This window comes from Hemiscyllium ocellatum, chromosome 28 (genome assembly GCF_020745735.1).
Source record: "Hemiscyllium ocellatum isolate sHemOce1 chromosome 28, sHemOce1.pat.X.cur, whole genome shotgun sequence".
NCBI lineage: Eukaryota > Metazoa > Chordata > Chondrichthyes > Orectolobiformes > Hemiscylliidae > Hemiscyllium > Hemiscyllium ocellatum.
In genome coordinates, this window is record NC_083428.1 from 22,042,107 (window position 1) to 22,065,127 (window position 23,021).

The following is a 23,021-nucleotide window of genomic DNA, read 5'->3' on the forward strand; positions in this document are numbered from 1 at the left end:
AAAGGATTAATTTCTCAGAGACTTTTGAGAAGAAGGAGAATGGAACAAGTTGAAATAGATTTCAAAGTGATTCACTGGGCCAGAGATTTAGTTACTGAAAATGGCTCTCTACTGTTGAAGCTGAAACAGTATGGAACAAGGGGGAACTCAGTCAGAGGTGCTGAGGGTGATCAAGAGTTATTTGGTAAGAAATTTGTATTCAGATAAGATGAAAGATGATCAAAAATTAAGCATGAGAAAACATGAATGTTTTTAGGGATGTACAATTGGCTATTAGTCTGCAGACATATGGAGCAGTACAATTATTTGCAAATAATGGAATTGTCTGTAAATTATGGATTCAATAGGATAAAGAATGAAAATATTGATGTTCTGAATATTATCCACATCTCAATGTGTACAGAACAAAACTGTGCACCTGTTACACCAAAGCACACTGGAACTTTACTGTTAAGCAAATCCACCTTTAACAAGGTGCATTGTTGGTATTCTCACAGTCTTTGAAAATGATCCTTTACTTGATTAATAGAAAACACTAAAAGAGCCATATTTTATAAATTTTACTGAATCTATATCAATGACCCTTGAAGAGTAGAGGATTGAGCAATGAACCCCAAATTTCGTGTGGAACCTGCATGATAGGTGAGAGTTATGAAGCTTTGATTGGGGAAAGGTACTGTCTTTGGATAACCTGAGGTGACCTGATAATAGAACCATTACAGGTGGAAATAACCATGGAGATAACATGCTGCATTAATTAATTCTGATTGCTGTTCCTCTCCTTATGAATACAGTCAACAAGTTCTGTCCGGTAACTCACAAACCTGCCGATTTCTCAAACTTTTGACAATGTCACTGGTGTGTGGTTTTTTCAGAAGCTGTAATGCCCTCTCTTCCATTATATGATTGCTTGTTTTTCCAATTCCTATAAATTTTTGCATCTTCCCCACCTCACCACCACACAAAGAGATTAACTCCTCACTTCAGTACTACTACATGCGTTCAGGTATTCCCTGACAGCAAGTCAAAGTGACATCTTCATTTGTTCTCAAGAACACGGTAACATTGATATGGCCACATTTGCTCCCTAATTAACTGCGTGTTTTGTCTTCTTCCTTAACCCCAGCAGTGCCAATCGATTTGAGAACCCAGATATGGAAAGGTTACTTGACTGCAGGGATGGCACACCCAGGCTTGATTCTATGTTGATTTGACAGCTATACATGCACATTTCAGGAAGAGGAACTGAACTTATGAGCTCTGGGTAATGTTTCCCTGGCTCACTAAGGGGTAATGAGACAATTGCAAAGTGTGCATTGCTCCCTTCTAACGAACTAAAAATCAAGAACAGATCAGGCCTTCTGCTTTATAATTATAGATCATTATTAGCTTGGGTTGTTTAGTTATATAAACCATATTGGGATCCTGAGATTAGTGCATTATCCTTGGTCCAAAGTAATCTCTTTCATCTAAAATATGATCAATAGGATCAATGTGAGCTCTTCTCTATAATTCGAAAGGATAAACCATTCAGCCCTCTTCTAAAAGAAGCAAGTCTCTATCATCATTACGTTCCTCAAAAGGGAAAGCTTCCACTCTGTTACAACAAACCTAACCTGAAATAGTATCCATCAACCTTTTACATTCTTATAAAGTGGTATATGAAAGGCATAGGCAAAGGTGGGCCACATTCCTGACTTCCAGTAGAGAAAGACATTTCCCAACCTACCCGTGGCTGAAGATGTTAATGACTTGTTCCTTCGTGTGATGAGGCTTCAGTTTAAGAGATCTTAGATGGAAAACCTAATCTTCCAGGTTCAACAAGCAAGTCGTCCATGGCTTTCGGGCTAACAGCTAACGATGAAAATCTTGATAACTTCAAGTGAGAAACAATATCTAGACTGGAGGCTTTGAGAGATCTCGGGGGTAGAAATAGCCAATCCTTCAACGGGAAAAGGATCAAAATGAGACCTACTTTCATCCTGCTTAAGCCAAACTATATCTAAAAGACTATGCAAAGATACAGACGTAGGTGAAGAAATTCAGCGACAAGTAATAACGAGCAAAAGCAGAGTTAAAGTTCAATGCAAAATTTTTAAAAAGGCACAATTGACAAAACAGCGCATTCTAAAGTGCATTTGCTATTTTCTAATGCAGTTGATATTTTACATTTGATAATATTTTGTACCAGTTACTATACAGTTTGTTACCAAATAGGGAGTTCACCTACATTCATTCATGCGCACTAGAACAGGCGCTGGAAAAGCATTGAGTCCAGTATGTTGGTGGTTCGCAAGAAGGTGGTTAAATGGCGTATATTGGTAAACAGTAACTTGACAATTTGTGTTCTTGTTTACTGTGAAATAAAATGGATGACGAGATTTGTTAGAATGCTGCTTTAACGTTGGCTTGGGTTAAAGCCAGCCAACTGAGAGCGATTTTAAAACATCTTTCTGGTCCTCTGTAATGAATGCTGAAGGCCTAAGTGAAATGAGTCTGTGTACATTCTGTGTAGGTTGCAGTGGAGAGCATCAGGCCGCCTTGGAATGTATCCCGAATTGCGCTAATTTGATAGTCCTGCCAAGTTGGGAGACAAAGGGACGCGGAGTGTCAGTGCGGTGCAGCAGGGGGAGCTGTTGTGACACAGAGACAGCAATACCGAACGGGACCAGGGAGAGGGATACTTACTGAACAATGAATCTGAAAATACCTGGTACCACTTCAAGGGGCAAACATGCCATTCCCGGCACTGTCATTTACAATTCGCCTTAAAAAAACATGTTTCTTCAAGAATGAATAATTAATTACTCACTTTTCACTATCGAATTCTCTTTAAATATGTAACATCTGTGACTTTCTGATTGTTTTAAAACGACCGAGACGTCTAACTTATACAATTTGTTTACCAATTTGAGTAGCAATTGCTGTGGACTATGTCAAGGTGTGTTAAGTTAAACATACGGGAAATTGATTTTGAATTCAGGCGGTGTTCCCATAACAATGTCATTGGGAATGAAACGGAACAGTAGCAGTGTAAACCCTTACACGAATAATGCCATTTTGTGCTGATAACATTAAAATCGCTAAAACAGATTTAGTCGAAACCAAAAACCCAATGGCTACAATAAATATCGAAATTATTTCGGAGTTTCTTCAGTAAATCAAGTCATACGTGGCCCTAAGAAAATAGTGTTTTTATTTGATATGTTAAAGATTAATTCAACTTCTTTCTGAACGAAGGATTGAAATCGAATCTTGGCGAATTTTTGCTGTTCCTGAGCAAGGATTTCACAAAACATTCGCTGACGACATTCACAATCTCACTCCGAAAGGTTCAGGGAAAAAAATAAAGACTAATGAAAGCTCAAACACGTTTGCTGCGATTTCCCTTTTTATTTGGTTGAAACGTCCAAAGAAAGGATCGAACGAGATTAACCTTCTAAAACCAAACGCGTAGTTTTGGGACATCGGTGAATTTTAACGAGAAGCGACGACGGAAATTATAGAGTGAGATATCTGTTAGGAGCGTCTGTTCCAGCTTTAAAATGTGACCGAGTTGTTACTGTGAATCAGTTCGATCTGAACAGTCTGTACATGTCAATTCACTGAATGCAGAAATAGAAATACATAATATACCTCAAAATATTACGGGCAACAGCGAAAGATTCGCCCAGAATTGTATTTGATATTTAGTCATTTATAGTTTTTAGGTAAATTTTGTACAGATTTCCCAAAAAGAGATGACGCCCCATCTCGAAACAAATTGGGGTCAAATCGGTTTGCCACTAACCCCAAACCCGCCCCCCCTTCCCCACCCGTCACTTGTCCCTCTCACTATCTAGAAACACACTAACACGTTATTGTTTTGTTAAACATAAATTTGTGAAATTCGAAAGCCAAATTCAACTCAACACTATGTTGCAATTCTTAAAATCATATACATCCCTCTAAAAAAGCTACCCAATAAATTAATTTTCAGAGAACAACGAGTCCAAAGGAGGAGATGAAGGTTTCTCTCTGTCGTTCACGTCAAAAATCTTTTTTTCCTGAAGTCTGTCTGACTTTGGAAACAATGTCAGTTCTCTGCATCCAACCGCCCATTTGTCCGGCTTCGAGACAAGGAAATTGATTGAAGTAGAACTGAACACTAACATGCAACTATGATATCTGCACAGTGGGGGTATTTTTCGAATGTTTAACCACAGACAGGTCGACAACCCAAAACACGCGGAAGTGGCTTCAAGCCTTGGGTTTGGGGTTGGGGGTGGTGGGGGTGTTAATTACAAATCGATTGCCAGTGTAGTGTTCCCCTTTCTAACTACAGTAATTGGTCACTGCTTTCTGGAATTTCAGGTTGTGTCTCCCAGCTGATGAACACAGTCTGTTGGAATATTAAATATCTCATCTGAAGGTGCAGCAGGAGAACCAGCCAACCATTTCGATGTAACCTGCAAGACCGTTTCGTTGCTGCTAAGATGCCGGTTGTTTTCTGAGCTGGCGAATTTTTACATATGTAATCATTACCGTCCTACTGTCCTTGTGTGAACGGCGCATGTGAACTGAGTGCAGTCCAGAGATTTGGAGATCGAGGCATAGCTATGCTTTCACTCGCAGCAATCTGGGTTTTGGAAAATTTTTTAAAAATGAAAAGATAGTCAAAGCACGCACAGTCCGGGCCGCTTAATGGAGACAATGTCTTTACATGAGACATTTAGTCAGGCTCTAATTGATTGCCAGTGGATTTCAATCAAGTCTTTCCTAACATAGGCGATGTGATAAATGGTGTCCTAGTTAACCGGTGTAACTCTTGCCTCTGGAAGGGGGTGTTTGAGAAGTCTAATGTGCATAAAAGCATCGAGACTGTTATTAAATTCCCCGCGTAAACAATTCAGATGTCTTGTTCCTTTAACAAAATGTTAATTTTTGGCATGTTGTTGTGAACAAGAGTAGGGATTGCTGAAAACCACGCTCGGAGTATACTCTGCAGCATCGGAAGCTACTCATTCAGCGGAACACCATTTTGTTGCAGGTGCCATTTTTCAAACAGTCGCCTTATTTTGATGTGTAGGAATGGAAGGATTCGGCTGTGATTTGAATGGATTAGGTAATCCTTGCTGCTACAGCAACAAGACATTCATCAATGATGCTTAACCTGAACATCTCTGAATAATGTCAGAAAATTTACTGTGTTGTGGGCTGGTTGGGGTGTATTCTGTGGGATTGCGGGGTCACAATATTATTTCAGGAAATTCGAAATCTAGCCTTGGCTGTCGTTCCATAAAATTGTTTATTTTTTTTTAAAAAAAGGAGATCAGGTCTCATTGTCTTTACGTGCTCGACCACAAAGCTTCATATCTGAAAGCCTGACGCTGTATTTCGGATGGTTGGACAGGTGCACTGAGCAGAAAGCAGCCTCTACCTTGGGCAGCTTTAAAGGATGTGAGTTTTGCAGGAGCAGCGGGGACCAAAACTGATCTCCATACACTTTCTGATTAATGTTGTTGATATTTTCAAAGCGGATCGAGGCCGTGGTGTGTTGGTTACAATTGTGATCTTGAAAAATGCTGTCCTCAAGTGTTTCAACTCAGACATGGGCAAAAGTTAGGATCATGGTTTTGCGTTTAAACTTCCTTTACCTTTGTACAGGCAGTCGGGAGTGGGGTTGCTGGAAAAGCACAGCAGGTCAGGCAGCATCCGAGGAACAGGAGACTCGACGGTTCAGGCATATGCCCATTCATCAGGAATTCCTGCTTCTCGGATACTGCCTGACCGGCTGTGCTTTTTCCAGCACCACACTCTGATCGCCAGCATCTGCAGTCCTCACTTCCTTCTGCAGGGGCCAGAAGGGTATTGTACATCAAATAAATAGGCGGGATTCTCACTCAAAACCGAATGAAGCTGCCTAATGCTGATATGACGGGATCTGAAATCCAAACAGCAATGCGGTTAAGATGCATTTTAACGGCGGAAATCGCCCCCCACTCACTTACATCAGGGTTTGTCAGTGGACAGGGATGATTGGCCAATTTTTGCCACATTCCTTTTCTCATAAATGTGACCCACCTGTCTCTCACATCGCCCCACTTTAGATACATCTGAGATTTTCACTTTACCTTGGCTGCTACAACAAAGGAGACCCTCCCGGGCAATGCTAACGATGTGATCTTTGATCGGATTTGAACACCTTCACACGGCTTTCTCCGTTCTGCTGTACAAAACCGGGCTCGGTGCCTATTGCGGGTCCAGGTAAAACACCCGCTTTCCGAGCTGTTGGAATTTGCTGGAAACACATTTGTTTTTAATCACAACAAACAGTTAAATCTTGTTTCTTTCGCGTTCCTATTTATAATGCCGGTTATGAATAACGTTGCGATCTTTTGCGATATTCCATTGTTATTGTTGGAATGACAACATAAAACCTTCAGATCATACATACATGGATTTGTTGCCATAAAATCTCCCGAGTGTTATCAGCGTTCCAGTTTAGCCTTGTGTTACCCCGATACTATTGTGTTCTAAGCTATGTTTTAAATGCAACGCCCGATTTTCCACGCCAAATGTATTTCTAGTTTTGAAAACCGTGTTCAATACCAATTCTATATTTTGAACCGTGCTCGAACGGTGCGCGTTAAAGTCACAGTTAAATGATCTAACATGGTAACGAGCCCAGTTAAGTTGTAAAATTGTCAAATCATGCGGTTGCTCTGTAAATGATTAATTATTTGAGTGTTATTAGCAACAGTATTATAATCTAGCCACCTCCCCAATAACCTAATCGCGTACTAATGTCCCCAGCCTCGCTGCTGCTACAAATAAAGAACAATCTTCATTAAAGTGACCTCTCGTAGTAAAATGGTTTCGCTTCTGTCTTTCATTTCTCCAGTTTTTTTGCAAAAAATAAACAACGAATTGCTGTTTGTTCAAGAAAGATCAGACCTGGTGGCCACCATGTTCAACAGAGTCTGGGTGGAAAACAGCAAGAGGCAGACTGTGTGTGTGTGTGTGTGTACACGCCTGTCTCGCTTTCTTACTTTCTCTCACCCCCTGTAGTGCACAGAACCCCTTTTGAAATGGTCATTTTTTAAAATCTTTCCTTTTGTTGTTACTCTTTAACTTTCGTTCGGGACCAGCCCGATTTCCACCAGACTCCCTCCGAATTCAACAACGAAATAAAAGCGAGATAACAAGAATTGGAAGCAGCGACCTTTGTAACAAATTCCAAGGCTCCCTCAGCAGCCGCCTGATAAGAGGCGAGCGAACCTCACATTCATTCATTCAAAATTTCAATACGGTTCCCTTCAACCGAGCAACATCCAGCAACCCTCCCACCTCGGGCCTGGTCAGAATTCGCTCTGTTTTTGTTGGGTTTTACCAGAAGCAGCTCAATGTAATTGTATCATTGCAATTCTGAACGGTATCGAGCGGAAGAACCCCGAATAATTGACAAGGCAGCCCGCGAAACATTAAGCAGGGCCCAAAATATAAAAGAGTATCATTTCAGCTAACTCAAAGCTAGAAAGTGATTCACAATGTGTGGCAGATCAAATGCAAAATAGGCGTTAGTTAGAGACATGCAAATTCCTTTATGTATATAGTTTAAAAGGTCAGGCCCATCGCTTTATGGTTTTTATGCTTTCCGAAAGAACTCCCCGGGTTTAAGATGTGTTTTAGCCCACTCTATCACCCTATCCTGTTACAGATGGCAGCCAAGTTGCCCAAAACACATTGATTTTCCTCTTTTTAAACACTGCTGAAACTTAATCAATTGTAAGAGAGGAATCAAACAAAAATCTTCATTTTTTTTGTTGATTTTTTTTACTGGAAGCTTTGTGGAGACAACCGAAACTCAGTTGGGACGCTTTGGCCCTTTGGCGGAACTATCCATCTGGCAGCGTCTGTGAAAAGGCTTCACAACCCGTTTTCGCAAGGTGTAGTGTGGCCTATTCTCAGTTTAACTAAGGATGTGATTTCCGGCATCACTTCAGCTGGCCGCCTTATTCTGGCATTCCCTGTACCACGCACACACAGACTAAAACACACACAGAAAAATACAAACTAACACACACAGACTAACACACTGACACACAGACTAACACACACCACACAATCAAACACACATAGACAAATCGACACAGGCGATCAGAGACTCAGAGTAACACACACAATAACTCACACAGACTAACCCACACAGGCTAACACAGACTAACTCACACAGACTAACCCACACAGGCTAACACAGACTAACACACACAATAACTCACACAGACTAACCCACACAGGCTAACACAGACTAACACACACAGTAACTCACACAGACTAACCCACACAGGCTAACCAACACAGGCTAACACAGACTAACACACACACAAAGACTAACACACAGAGAAAAACGCAAACTAACACACACAGATGAATACAGACACACAGTCTAACATACACACCACACAGACTAACACACATATAGTCTAATCCACGCAGGCGATCAGAGACTCAGAGTAACACACACACAAAAACTCACACAGACTAACCCACACAGGCTAACACAGACTAACACACACAAAAACTCACACAGACTAACCCACACAGGCTAACACAGACTCACGCACACAATAACTCACACAGACTAACCCACACAGACTAACACAAACGCATACATACGCACACACTAACACAGACACAGACTAATACACACAGAATCTCCGAAGACCGCGCGGGGAGCATGTGTCGATCTGGCTATAAAAGTTAAGGAGCTGCAGCTAGGAGCAGGTTTGATTCCGTTAATTGGAACAATGGGGATGTGTGGGAGAGAAGACTTCACTGCACTGGTTACTGATCGGTCTCAGGGAAAGGCTCAGTTGCGGAGATTGCAAAGCACAGGCTTTTGATCACATTTGCGAATAGAATGTGTCTCCCAGTAGCATTGGCAGGTCTGCTGTGTGATCGATATTGACTGGGTTCGAATTGCACACAACCAGCTCTCTTTGCTCTCTCACTCTCTTCCCACCCCCGCCTCCCCTTCCTCTTTCTCTCACTGCCGCAATCCTGTCATAAAACACATGGCGTTCCGCATGTTCCCCTAAAGAAACACTTTATTATTAACACCCAAATCGTCCTAAACTATGCAATGTTAATCGTTAATTTCAAATTAAAAAGATAGCTCATTATTTCGGTGTGGTACGCGATGAGACAGTATGGACTGAGTGCATGTGTATCTGATTTATTTAGTATGTACCTATCTGATAAATAATAGATGCATCTTTTTTATGAAAGATTTACAGACTTGCACATTTGTCAAGTGTGCATTTCATTTAAGAGAAATTATCTGGGAGAGATTTAGCAAGAGCAAATGTGAGAATTATGATCTGCAATATGTATTCCTGCACACACAGGACAGAACATGGTGTAACCTTTATATAGGATGCCAGGTCTGGATCGAGTCGATCGGGACGTGACTTTTTTTTTGTAGGCATTCCGTGAGTCCAGCAACACCAAACATGACGAGAGAAAATAAATCCTAAAACAACCCTCAAAGGAAGGCTCCAAACGCCACACATACTACCAAAAACAAAACCCTCAGAGATCTTGATGAGCTTGTTTTTAAATAATCTGCTCGCCAGTCGTGCAGGCAAAATAGTTCCAGGCGCAGATATGGCGTTAGAATCCCTTTCAACAATTGATCCTTAATCCACAATCCACAGACACAGGAGAAGAAAGTGGATTGAAAAGGGTTAGACCCGAATGCAAACGCCAGTTCAACGGCCAGCAGTTATGTTCATTGATCGTACATTTACCAGCACAATTCACATCAGCTTCATTTAAACAGCAACATCAGTTGCTTTGTGATATACCCTGCCAGTGAGACCTGTACAACCTGTAGGGAAGGGAGGGTCAGGAATCGGGCAGGTGAAAATGTGGCCCATCTCATACAAGACGTATGAAAAATTGAAGCTTTTCTGAATGCATCTTTAATACCATTAGAGCTGTATCCGCACACTATATTAGAACGCCATTTGGAGGGTTACCCCTCTCTACAACCCACCATTTTAAATCTCTGCATTGTGTTATCCATCAGATTTGATATATGGCTCTATGTTGTTAATGAAGATAACATTTTCAATGGTGCACTCTGAGCCAACTATGTAGCAAATGATTCTGCTGCTAGTCCATCACTGAACTGATCTACACTCGCTGCAATGGGGAGGTTTTATGTTCTCTGAGTATGTAACATATTGCATTCATGTTACCTCAAATACCAGAAAGCTGAACTATGGGAGAAATACTAAAGCACTGAGCAATGACGGCAATTACAATCTTTCTAATACAAGTGGACCGTTAAAGACCAGATTCAAGTTCACATGAGGAGAACATGTCGGTGATTTCAAACCACTTTCTGACAATACTGGAATTGAACCAGCGACGGTTTCTCACGTAACATCTTCTTTTCCTTTACAACCCGAATGAAATCGCGGTGCTAAACGCATCGATCCCACCGCCAAGGTGTCCCAATCGTTGCTGTCAAACATGCAAATCACGGTGATATCCGTCACATCTGAAGACACCCCAGTACGTTCACTTGTGATTTTTCTTTTCTGTAACCTCACCCTATACAGCATTATCCGGCAGTGTACTGCCGTTTCAAAATATTTGAACAACCCTAAAAATCGATTTCTTTGACTGTGATGAATTCCGAATTGTAATTCGAAGCTATTGATTTTGTGGTTTCAAACGCGAACAATTCTGTCTCCCTTACTCCTAATAAAGAATCCTGGCTGTTTCGCCTTTTCATATTTATATCTCAATCGCACTAATGCGACATTGCGCCGGCATTTCCAAACCTCCCTTGTCATCAGAAATTATTCTATGACAAGGAATAAGTTCAACAAAACCCCCCCAAAATTTGTAAATTTCAAAGACCTTGCACTTGTCTAGATCCTTGTGCTGACATTGTGATAACAAAGAAACTTGAAGCTAAAATGTCCAGAAAGAAAAAAAATGTTACATTACAACACCGTCCAGAATTGAAAATGCACTGCACCACAAATGCGAGTGGAGTGGCCAGGCAGGATTATGGTGCTGGGATTTATTGCCATTTAATGGAGGTCTCAAATGTTGTATTGGACCTGCCAAGTTCCACCAGTGATGCCCTAGCCAATAATCACAATCTTTAATGTTATATTATTTTAGATAAAATATAACATTAAACATTTAACCGAAATAGATTATACATTGCTAAAAACTTCATTTAAAATGTTTCCATCTCATTCCTCTCCGTGTTACTAAATCTAAGAGCACTTGTCTCTATTGCGCTAATTTGTCCCAACTCTCCCATACTACATTTTGGAAGAGAAATAAAACACAAACGCTCGATTGAGTTTAACAACAGAGACACTTAAAAAGCCAATTCAGGATAGTTTAAATCTTTATTTATCAGACTCTTGTAAAACCAATGCAATCTGCATTACATTAACTGCTTTTCAATAGCGCATTGACTGTAACTAAAAGATGCCCCGATTCGCACCTAATTAAAGGGCAGGTAAGTTGTGGGACACGTGGCATCGCGTGGATGATACACCTGAGGACGGTTACGTCCTGAAGATGCTCTGTGCCCCTCCGTTCCAAGCAGTCGCGTCGGCGAGGGTCCCAGAGATGGTGGGTGCACCCGCACATTATCAAAGCATCACGCTAGGTGGCCCACAACTCATTTAAAAAACCCATTAAAACATGCACGCCAGACAGTTACAGAAATGAATAGTGCACGGTACAAATACTATCGAATGGGAATGAGGTTTTGCGTATAAATGTACAGAGTTGCTACCCATCAATGAGATGTCCCTCAATTCAATTCGCATCTGTAGTGCTATTCAGCGAGCAAAATACAATGTCACCACTATTTTCAAAAGGAAACGACGCGTGGAATAATGGACACAATCCCTTCTCTTCAATATGAATAATCTAGTTCGCTGGAAAGAAATTTGCTGTTTGCCCATCAATACAAATTATCTAACCAACAGAACAACCTAACGTCCCCCTCCCCTCCCCTCCCCAGTGTATGGAAGACAACAGGAGATTGACGATAGATTGTTTTGTGTGTGCGTGTGCGGCAGCAGTTATGTTTTTGACCAGGTAGTGGGGCATTCACCTACATTAGGTGAATCCGTTTCTGTCCCAGAATAACTAAGGCCGTATTAACATAAGATAAACCTGAGGGAGTGAAAAGGACATTAATGGGAAAACCCTGGGGATCCTGTCAGAAAACGAGGAGTGTGAGCGGAATAGAGAACACTGTGAAATCTCCGTGTGCGTGAATGTCATGCACACACACACACACAACACACAATGTCACACACCGAGACAAAAAAAAACAAAGCGATAAATAAAAGCATGAGAAATATTACTGTACAAAGATGGTGAAGCATCCTTTGAGTAATTGTTTTCGGTTTAAATGAAGGGAAATGATTCAGCAACCCGCCCGAAGTTTTCAGAATCTGTTGTGGTTAAGTTTGCATTGTGGATAGCTTTGCACATTATATATAAATAAGATAAAGCCTCAAGTTAAAAAGCAAAACACACGGAATCTCTGTGCGTTCTCCGTCCTACCTGCAAGCCTTAGGGCTGACATTCTTTGGAATTCCGGCTCCTGAAGCCACTTCCACATCCTCCTGAAGGTCTCGCGGCCGGATTTGAGCTTACTCCAGGGTTTGGGGTTCCTCAGCAGGTCTGAGAGAGTCCCCTGTGACCTGCACAGGATGCGCTGGGCGAAGATGGCCTGCGGAATGCTGTAGCGTTTCAGCTCGGCGGTGATTCTCTGGGCCACCTCCTTGGTGTTGATCTCCTCGACCTGGTTGGAGCCGCCGCTCTGCGAGGCGGACACCGACGCCTGGCGGTCTCGCTCGGAGGAGAGCAGGGAGCCGTTGGCCTGGCCGTGGTGGTGCCCGTGATGGTGGATGCCGTTGAGGTGGGCCATCATGCCGGCTCCGGGTGCCGCCAGTCCCCGGGCGAGGTGCTCTTCTCCCCGGGAGAGCATGGCAGCGTGCGACTCGAAGCCGCTGGGCGACAGGATCTTCTCGTTCGCCATGTGCCCGCCGTAAGGGGTGAGGGGTTGCTGAGAGTTGTGCAAAGTGCCCAGTCCGTTGGAGAGAGGGGACAGCGGCTGCCCCATGCTGGCCATGTCCTTGTGGTAAGGGCTGTAGAGATTGCCCATGGATGGTAAGCCCCTCTCGTCCCTCATGAGGGTGAAGCTGCCGCTGACGTTGCCGGGCAGTCTTTGGTGCGGGGGGTGGTGATGGTGGTGGTGGTGGTGGTGGTGAGGGTGAGGGTGGTGGAATTTCTCCGACACGGTGGAGATGGGCGGCAGGTGCTGCAGTGGGGTCAGCGTGGTGTAGGTGCTGCTCAGGCTCATCCCGGGCGGACTCTCACACGACATGCTCATCGCCGGGTGCAGGGGTCCGGCCAGGCTCGGGTCCGGCCGGTACTCTCCGCCTTCCAGGATGGAAGCCATGCTGGAGACCATGGCGGGCCGGCCGTGAGGCGCCAGGCTCCGGTGAGACGCCGGGCGATTGTGGGAAGTGTTCATCAGGTCGCTGGCTTGGCTGACTCCGTGGATATTCCCGAGGTTCTCCATTGTAAGCTCCATTGCGCTGGGTTGGGGAGAGAGAGAGGTGAGGAAGAAAAGGAGGCATCAATGCCTAGCCATCCGCTCGGTCGAGCTCTGCTTCTGTGTGTGTGTGGGTGTGTGTGTGAGTGTGTGTGTGGGTGGGTGTGTGGGAGGGGATGGGGGGATGGGGCTATCAGTGCTGCTGCTGTCTCTCGGATCGTGTGTGTGTGTCTGTCTGTGTGTGTGTGTCTGTCTCTCTCTCCCTGACTGATGCGCTGCTCCCTGGGCTGCAGGTTTAACCGCTTTTGCAGACTGGGGCAGAGACAGAGGGAGCCAGAGTCCTCAATGCGCACTCTCACATCCGTCTTTGACGTCAGCACTCCCACATCTCATTACTGAATTTCCGGAGGGGTGGCGGGGGTCTGTATCTTCCCCCCCTCCCTTCCCCTTCCCCCCCCCCCCCCCGTCGCTCCTGCCTTCCCCTTTTCCAAAAGCTGGAAAGTTTCAGATCAAACAGTGCGTGAGTGCAATTAGCCACTGAATGAGCCAAGATACAATTGCAACCTCTGACTTCAGCGCTGTTCGGTTCAGCTTCTCATCCAAACCCCAACCCCAGGCAGCTCTCTCACTGGCAGGGCTCTCGTTCACTGCAGATGAGGAAGGTCTCACCTACAACAACCACAGCTCGAAACCTCTGGGTCAGACACGGCCCCAGAGGACCACCTCAAAACCAGAAGGATCATTCTGTTCACTGAATCGTTTGCTTCAATGTTTTAGGCAGTAACACGCGTATTGGTCACGCTCAATAGTCGTTGACTGGGCAATTATATCCCGTATTTTATAATGGGTAGACCTCTCGGGATCCAGCATCACTGGATCGCAGAGTCATTGAAGGGGGTAGAAGGAGGCCATTCAGCCCATCAGATCTGCGAGAGCCACTTCCTCATTTTCCAGGGTCAAGCCCTTGAAGATTGTGACGGTTGACTTTTTTTTTGATTATGGAACAGGTTTGGCACTTTCCTCAATATTTCCGTCCATTACATACACGACAGTATTTCGAAGTGTTGCACCAGTGTAAACTTCAGAGCGGCACTTTTTGATTTGCGGGAGACACATCGGTAGGCCCGACTGTCTCACTTGAACGAGGTCACACGTTTTACAATAAAACAACTGTGGATGCTGTAAATCTGAAACAATAAAAACAAAACCCAAGAAAATTGCTGGAGAAACACAGCAGGTCCGGCAGCATTTGTGGAGAGAAATCAGGGTTAACGTTTGGAGCTGAAAATGTGTTGCTGGAAAAGCGCAGCAGGTTAGGCAGCATCCAAGGAGCAGGAGAATCGACTTTTCGGGCATGAGCCCTTCATTAGGAATCCAATTAACGTTTGGAGTCCACTGACATTTCTTCAGAACACAGTTTACAAACTGCCCTGTGTTGGGGTTAGTTGACCATCACTTCAGCGTTTGCACTTCTCTGAAATCTTCAGCTGAGGGATAACCAGTGCGGTGACTAAGTGTACACAGGTCACTATCTGAAGACGCCTCGATTGTTTGTCAACACTCGGGACTTATTGTCTGAAACTCTGCCGCTGCCCTGAACAATAGGGTCCAATATGGAGCATGGACAGCTGCCACAGAAATGCACACACCATACACACATTCGAAATTGACATCGAATTCGATATGCCCTAACAACGCTGGGCAACACTTCCAAAGCCCAAGTTGTCAGCTGCACTGGAGCAGTTCTGTTGAGAAGAGGTTGCGCCATTTACACTCGGCGGCTCTTCAGTTTCACCCGAGGACGCATGTGACAGAAGTCACACGGATACAAACGCTGTGATAAATTCACTTCTGTCTGAACTCGGGAGGAAGTCAACATGGCGCTGAATTTGGAGCCGGGTTTGAAGGGGTAAGGGGCAGCATTTTTGTGTGTGTGCCTGCACACTCCCTTTATTGTCAATTCAACCGGAAATGTCGCTTTCTCCATGAGAATCTGATCACTTTGACCGAATGATGTCTTCAAGCTTAAAGTGGCATTCGTAAACGCCGAATGATGAAACTCTCCGGGCTGACGTGAGAAAGACAGATTCTGACCTGTGGTTGGGGTGGTGGGGAGGGGGTAGTGGGCAGGGGTGGGGGGGGGGGGGGGTGAAAGCCTTTGGGGACTCAAAGCAGTAACCAGTGGTAACAACATGAAAGTGTTGCATTAAGGGACTTGCAGAGGATTTGCACCATAAAGATGTACAAAGACCCAGCTGAGAGCGCTTTGATCTGGAATAGACTGAGGTCGAAGATTTTGAAAAAAAAACCCTTCTCAAATCGAGCTGCGATTTACTAAAAATCGCTGCCAGTAAATTCGGAGGCCGCACATTTTCATAGCAACAATGTTCCCCTGGACTACACTTCACAACATACAGCAGGTTAAAATAACCGAGAATAATCTCGCCTGCACTCGGGGATAGAATATTCTGAATGGCCTGTCTGCAGTTCCTACAATTCACCAGTTTCTCTTCGGAGCCCCATGTCACAGGCACCCACAATCCCCATAACATCAAAAAAACACAAAGTTTGCAGAAAGTTTGACGCTTCTGGGGTTTGTGGTTGAAAGATGAGGGTTTAACGGTTACAGGCTGCAGTGTCAACGCTTTGTTTCCCTGATCTAAAGAACTGACAACTTTACAACTGAGAGAGATGCGGCGGATCAGACTGGAGCTCTTGTCCACCTGTACCTTTACCTCTCCTACTAACCTGGCTCGCTTCAGCGTCCGGATGTACTGACTCAAAAATACATGAACTCAATTGCAACTTGTTCATTTCTCTTAAACCAACAACATAGTACTATTATTACCAGGGCCATATGACGGTTTATTTCACAAAATCCTTGATCACTTCCAACACTACTGACTGCTACGTCGTCACAATAAATGTTGTTCGATTCAGGATAATGCTGATTATCTGGGAAGAATATTATTATTGTTGCTGTTTACTTGTGATGACAGGTAAAGCGGATCGTCCCTTTCTGCCACTTGATTCAGTGAAGAGCCAGTTTATTTCCTCGGCACTCCTTTTGTAAATAACAAAAAAATAATTTAGCAAGTCGAATGTTCGCGTCATTCTAACAGGGATCTGCAACACCTCATTGCTTCGTCCAAATCGATAAAATATCATTAACCAAAGCGCAGCCAAATGTGCTGAAAATCTGAAAGGGAAAGGATTTTTGTTTTTTTAATTTTTAAAATGTCATTTCCCAATATTGCAGCAAGTTGGGAAAGCTGAATTCGAAATGATGGTGTAACTTTTTAACATTTACTTCATATTACGTGTCACTGATTCACATGGTGGGTTGCATTAATATGATTAGGCTAGTGAAAGACTCTAGTTAGGCTCCTTTCAAAGGATTGGATATCTAGGCCGGCCTTCAGTTAAAAAAAAACACTCGCCATCACTTAATTAGTTCAGCTGGAATCATTAATGACGCCAACACTTCCCTCCTATCTGCCGAACAACTGGAATATTTCAAAGTAAAGCTAGCATTTTAAAAAAAATCTCCCTGATAAACTATAGTGGATTTATTTAGGACATTAAATCCACACGCCAATTGTAAATATGATTTCTGGAAACGCCTCAACTGTAAAGTGGTAATAGTTGCAGTTGTTGCTTCAAAACTATATGTAATGACTCCTCTTTATTTCTCCCTGTTGAAGTGACCAGGGCCCTGAGAGAAACAATTTGGGGCGTGCAATTTTTTTTCTCTATCTACTAACCATCTGGCAGCTGCTCTGGCCCGGCCAAGTATTGATCCGTTTCTTTCTGCCTGTTCGCCCTGACTCGGGTTAATTCTTATCCACTTCTTTCCCAGCAAATTCACCTCGGAATTATCTGTGGGGGAAGAAAATAAAAGCTGTTTCATTATTACTTACCAAAATAATGCACCCGAACTTGCACCCCCCCCCCCCCCCAACCCCATCCCTCCTCCTTTCCACTCACCCCGCCGGTAAGTAAACAGGTGTTTCCACCGGCTGTCGGTACAGTCAGCAGAAGCTCCATTTGTTGGCTTGCCCGCTGTGCTGTGTCTAATGCAGGGAGATTCAGGACAATTCCGCACCCAAAAAGCGTTTCATCTTCGACTCAGAGATCCTTCCACTACATAATCAGTCAAAACAAGTGGAGAGCTATTCTTGCCGTTTTAACGAGGAGCTGCGAATGTGATTATATCGCTCACTGTACACAAGGGCACTGAAAGAACAGATACTGCCGGAATTGAAAACAGCATAATATAAACCGTAACAAGAAACAGAACTTAAACGCTATTTCAGATGGAAATACTATGTATCCATAGCTACCTCTTCTCTAGTATTATCATCACATTTCCCAACTGCTATCATTTTACGCAGCACTGTGATTACAGAGATTAATTAGTTGCCATTAAATTCTCATTGGCATTTGTGTTATTCCCTTGAAGGCTAGAGAGAGAAAGTTTTGTTGCATATTCTTGTGTTTGTAAGTGGATTTCCATGAAACCGTTTGTCAATTGTATACTGCTCACAAGTTCCAGCCGTGTTGCTGGCTTTATATAAATAGCTGGGAAAATAAGTGTGGTTTGCATATAATAACCTGATGTAAAGCACCCCCACACATAGAGTGACATTTTAACCCGGCGGGTTGTTTAGGTACTCTTAACACTAAGTATTAACAAAAACAAAGAGTCAAAAACAGATATTTGCAAGTTAGAATCATCGTACAGAGCTTTTTAAAAATGCAAATTATACTTGTTATAAGAACATGAATAGGGTTTAATTAATTTTTGCGGCCTGGTGTTATAACAATTTTAAGCTTGTGAATTGTAAACGCTGCTAAGAAGTAGCGAAAGTACTTTTTGTCGTCTCCAAATGTCGAAAGTCGTGAAGATACACCGCCCCTCACTACTTCCAACCTGCCTGGCAGCGTTAAGTATGGGAAGAGTTTTGACAGGAAAGAAAATTATATACCGTTTGTCTGTGTTTGCTTGGCAGACGAAATGGGCCAGAGGTGTGGCATTGTTTCTCTGCATATAGCAAACAATTTAAATAATTTATAATTTACATTTAAATTATAAGTTATGATAGATTGCATTTCTGGATACAGGTGCGATTTAGTTTTTTAATCAGCTCCTTCACTCTTTGCTAGCTTGCGTATTGGCCGACATGGAAGGAACATCCCAGTTTTCAACAATATCTCACTTAATTTGAAACGTTTTGGGCCACTTGAAAGTCACTCTGTTCAAGAAAATCCAGGGATTAATCAAGGCTCATCTTCATTTAAAGAGCGGTTCCAATTACATCACAGCACTTCAGCCAGGAAACCGTGTTGAGTTCGTTCCTTTTACTAAATCACACCCAGAACATCCTATTTGTTGAGAGCACAGATTTCAATTTCGCATTTTAAAGATGGAGTATCTTAACAGTGGGTGATTTAAGTAACGAATGTCCCTTCTAGTATCGATCTTCTCGCGTTTAAATGGTTCTTCCAGAAAACAAGAGGCAACAGTAGTCAGGAAATGCGTGTGTGACTAATAACATCAGATAAGTGTCAGTTTGTTCCTTGCAGCAGGCCAGAACAAGCCAGGCGAGTAAAAATAAAATCACGACAGAGCCTATGTGCTAGCTCGCATGATAATATAGGTATATTTGAAAAAAACAAATAAAAGTTCACTGATAATTAAGTATGTTTTTTTGTTGCTGTAATAGTCAAAAGATTATTTTAACGCCGAAGGGGAAATGTTCTGTTTCAATGTTGAATGAAAAGCCTTAACAAATAACATTGGAAACTAACGCTGAACGGAGAGCGTGGGGCGTCTTGGGATCATGTGTCTGTAGTAATATTAACATTCCACGTTTTGACTAAAGTGTAAAGACCATACAAGATCTGAGAAATGCTATATTTGCCTGGCTAGCAAACTCAGTCCTTTTTGAACAGTTATTGCACTGCAACAAAGAACTTCATGAAGATACAGTACTTCTTGAGTACACCTGCCAATGCCGTGTTGTTAAAAAAAAATCTACACCATGTCGAAAGTGCGTTGCGACTTGATGAAGTAGCCATTTCTGCTCGCAACTGGGCCGCGTGCTTTAATATCGACAGCTCGCCTATTGACTGTGCAGTGGACTTGCCTTGCCAACTGTTATTCCTCCCCTCTGACTCCATGAATGTTGCAAGGAATAGTCCTCAGGTGGACTAATATTTAGTCAAATTTGCAGCTGCAGAATTTCTGAGAAATATTGAGCTGATGTGCCCTAAGGTGGGTGCCTCTCGGATGTTGAGGTTTGGTAAGGAAAATAAAATTGAGTTGCTGGTTTCAAATCAGGCCGTCCAAGGGGAGGGTTGGTTGCTGTGGTATTTGCAAACAAGGCGCAAGCAAGCCCCACTTATTTATATACAGGACCTTTAAGAATTAATTAGGAGTTTAGCAAACATTGTAATAAAGTTGATACATATTAGAATACTAATTAAGCCATTCAGCGTTACTGGGAATATCCTTACGAATAGATTCTCCAATGTGTTAACATATTCAATATACAAATCACAAACTCAACTTCCTTGACGAATGAGCGACAGACTGTTAAAGTAAACTCTTAAAATCAGCATGGATCTTTTTCCAGGTGAGTATAAGTTTTGTCTTAGATGCCTTATGTAGTAGCAGCTTTCAGTTCACTCCATGCATTAGCCATTAAGAAGAAAACAAATAAAGTAGTAACTACAAAGGGGGTTTATTTCACAAATTGCACTCCGATTGTGTCGTAGGGCGTGTTGTTCTATTCTACTGAATTTAAACAGAAAGGCAGAATTGGGCAGTTGTATTTTACAAATCAATTCCAATTATGTTAGTCCCCTTAAAGATTTAACGGCGAGTGAAATGTTCTCAAAACTTAGCGGGTAGCACTGGGAACTGTTATACCAGCAACTCTGAAGCACGAGTTTAGTTATTAGGTACACACATTGTAGCGCCGGGTTCAATTCCAAACTTATCAATCCTAGAAATTAAGCACTTTTAAAGTAAACAAGAATGTGAAAAATGAAGAATAGATCGGTATCCTGTATCCCTGGTTTAATTTGAAAATTAACATTTAAACAGTAGTCTGGAATATTGCCAATTATTACATTGCAAAGAGCAGCCTGTACGCCTTTTTCAATGTATTTAACGACTTTGCATTTGACTAAAATAGGATTTATTGATTTTACATACAAAGCTTTAGGCTGCATTTTTTCATGCTGTTCTTTTTTGTTGAAGAAAATCAGGGTTTATTGGTTATTCCTTAGAACGCTCTGACCATCAGAACCGCTAGAAGAAATCTGTTCATACATTAATCCGGTTTCAGACAGGTTGTCACAAAAATCCTGTAAGGATATTAAAAAAATAACATGGATGGTAAACTCAGTACCCTAACTTTCACACCACTAGCGGAACACTCTTTTCAAATTATTTAAATAGAAATACTCAATACATTGACTTGAAGTCCCTGCAACAACAAATAGCTGGCTAAATGTCTAATTGATTTAATTCCAACAATGCGAATAAATCTCTAAAAACAACAGAACTGGTTTACAATGAAGTCAATTTGTATTCCAGCCCAATACATTGAGAATTATTAAATATTAGCTTGTTAAACTTCCCAATTCATCCAAAAACACCCTGAAAACTACTCCATTCAGGGTTTTATCACTTCAGGGTTCGACGCCTTCATTGACAAAATACATTTGACTCTATGACTCTCCGAGTAATAGTCTTTATACACAACCTCTTTTTTTAAAAAAAAGTATGGTGGTGTTTAATATAACAGTGAGTTGTACAAACTCCACGTCCACTGGGAGATTTTCAAACGGAACTTCATATGGGACATTTCTCGGATTTGCAAAATCCTAATGGTTAGATAAAATGTAATGAGGACTGTAAGATTTGGTTGATTGAATTATAAAGGGATAGAGACAATGGATCCTAACTATAAATCAGGACAGGATTGTTACTATGTTGCTTGGAAGCCATCAAAGTCCGTCTTTCCCAACCCATTTATTTGTAACATTCGGCCTTACTTGTATGTTTACAGAAGACCCGTGGGGTGACTCCAATAGATCATTCGTTTCAGTTTGGGCAATGAAAATTTGAATACAAGGAGGACATTAGAATAGTGCTGTGGACCTGGCCTCCACAATTCTGCTCTGCAGTTACTGGCGGTGCTGAAAGGTTTCCTATACACCTCTGTGTCAAGCGAGTAGTTTTGGTTTGGATAAAACATAATTTCTGCTCCTGAACTAAAATGAAAACACACAGATTAAATGCAACCCGAGAGGTTTACTGCTTCCAGTACTGAGTTCAGCTTTTTTTTTAAAAAAACTGCAAGCCAAATATGCAGCGAGTCTACTTATTCATTTTACATTTGGAGTCTTTTACAGCAACATCTGCGAAAATTTTGAAGGACGCAGAGAAACTCCTGCCTCGGGAATTGTAAAATTTTTATAAAAATACATAATAACTGGAGGGAATGATTCACCGATCAAGCAAATCCAGGCCACTTTTTATATACATGAGGACACTTCATTACTGCTGTCAACGATTTCCCCTCCTCCTCAAATAACAGTATCACCACTGCCTGCAGCCTTGGATTTCACTGGCTTTGAATGAGTAACATAAAGTTGGTCAAATAATATAGATCTCTATCGGATTATAGTTCTGTTCACGCAGTGTCTGTGCAAACATGGGTTCAAAAATTCAGCATTATTATTATTACATTTTCTATCCAAACTAAGGAGATTTTAACGGAGAACGATACAGTCCCACAAGAATACTGCACCCTTCACAACATAACTTCAAAGGTGTACTAAACTAATGAGAGATAAATTTTATCTGAACTCGTCTAGTTAGCCATTCTTTTAATAAATTATTAATAAAATAAACCCACGGGGTGTGTTTAACTGATATTCTAACATCAAATTGTTGTAATATTCTGCAAATGGCGTTGCACATGTATTCTTAACGAATGTCAATACTTCTAATACCGCGATAGGGAAAGGACATAGACGAAACAGGATATTCGTTGCAATAAAAAAGTAGAATTACAGGCAGAAAACTATAATTAAAAGGAAAGTCGATTTAATACAAAAATACAGTTATTGTTTAGCTTCTATAATGCAATCAGCAAGTCCTCAGAAAGGCTAATGGAGCTATTAACTTTTACAAAAAAATCTATTTCTCCTCAATTTTAACTTTTTGTGAAAATTAGCTTTCTCTTTGTAGGATTCTCACATTCAGAGAAGTTATTGAACTTCTTACATAACTGTGAAAACGAGTTGTTCAACTCTTTCATTTAAAAGTATTTAATCCCGCTTCAGTAGATGTTTAAAGGGATAATGTGTTGTATTAGTTAATAAGGAAAGTAAAAACAGTCCCCAATTT

The 23,021-nt window shown here is 42.1% G+C and overlaps 1 protein-coding gene across 1 annotated transcript in view; it reads right to left on the reverse strand.

Moving 5' to 3' along the window:
• Positions 1 to 14,712, reverse strand: part of onecut3b (one cut homeobox 3b) — a 99,946-nt gene extending 85,234 nt beyond the window's left edge. The window contains exons 1-2 of the mRNA XM_060846278.1: positions 14,675 to 14,712; positions 12,598 to 13,637 (exon numbers count right to left, since the gene is read on the reverse strand). Coding sequence (XP_060702261.1) covers positions 12,598 to 13,633 — 1,036 coding nt within the window. The 5' untranslated portion in view covers positions 13,634 to 13,637; positions 14,675 to 14,712. The remainder of the gene's footprint in view (positions 1 to 12,597; positions 13,638 to 14,674) is intronic.
• Between the last annotated feature and the right edge of the window lie 8,309 nt (positions 14,713 to 23,021).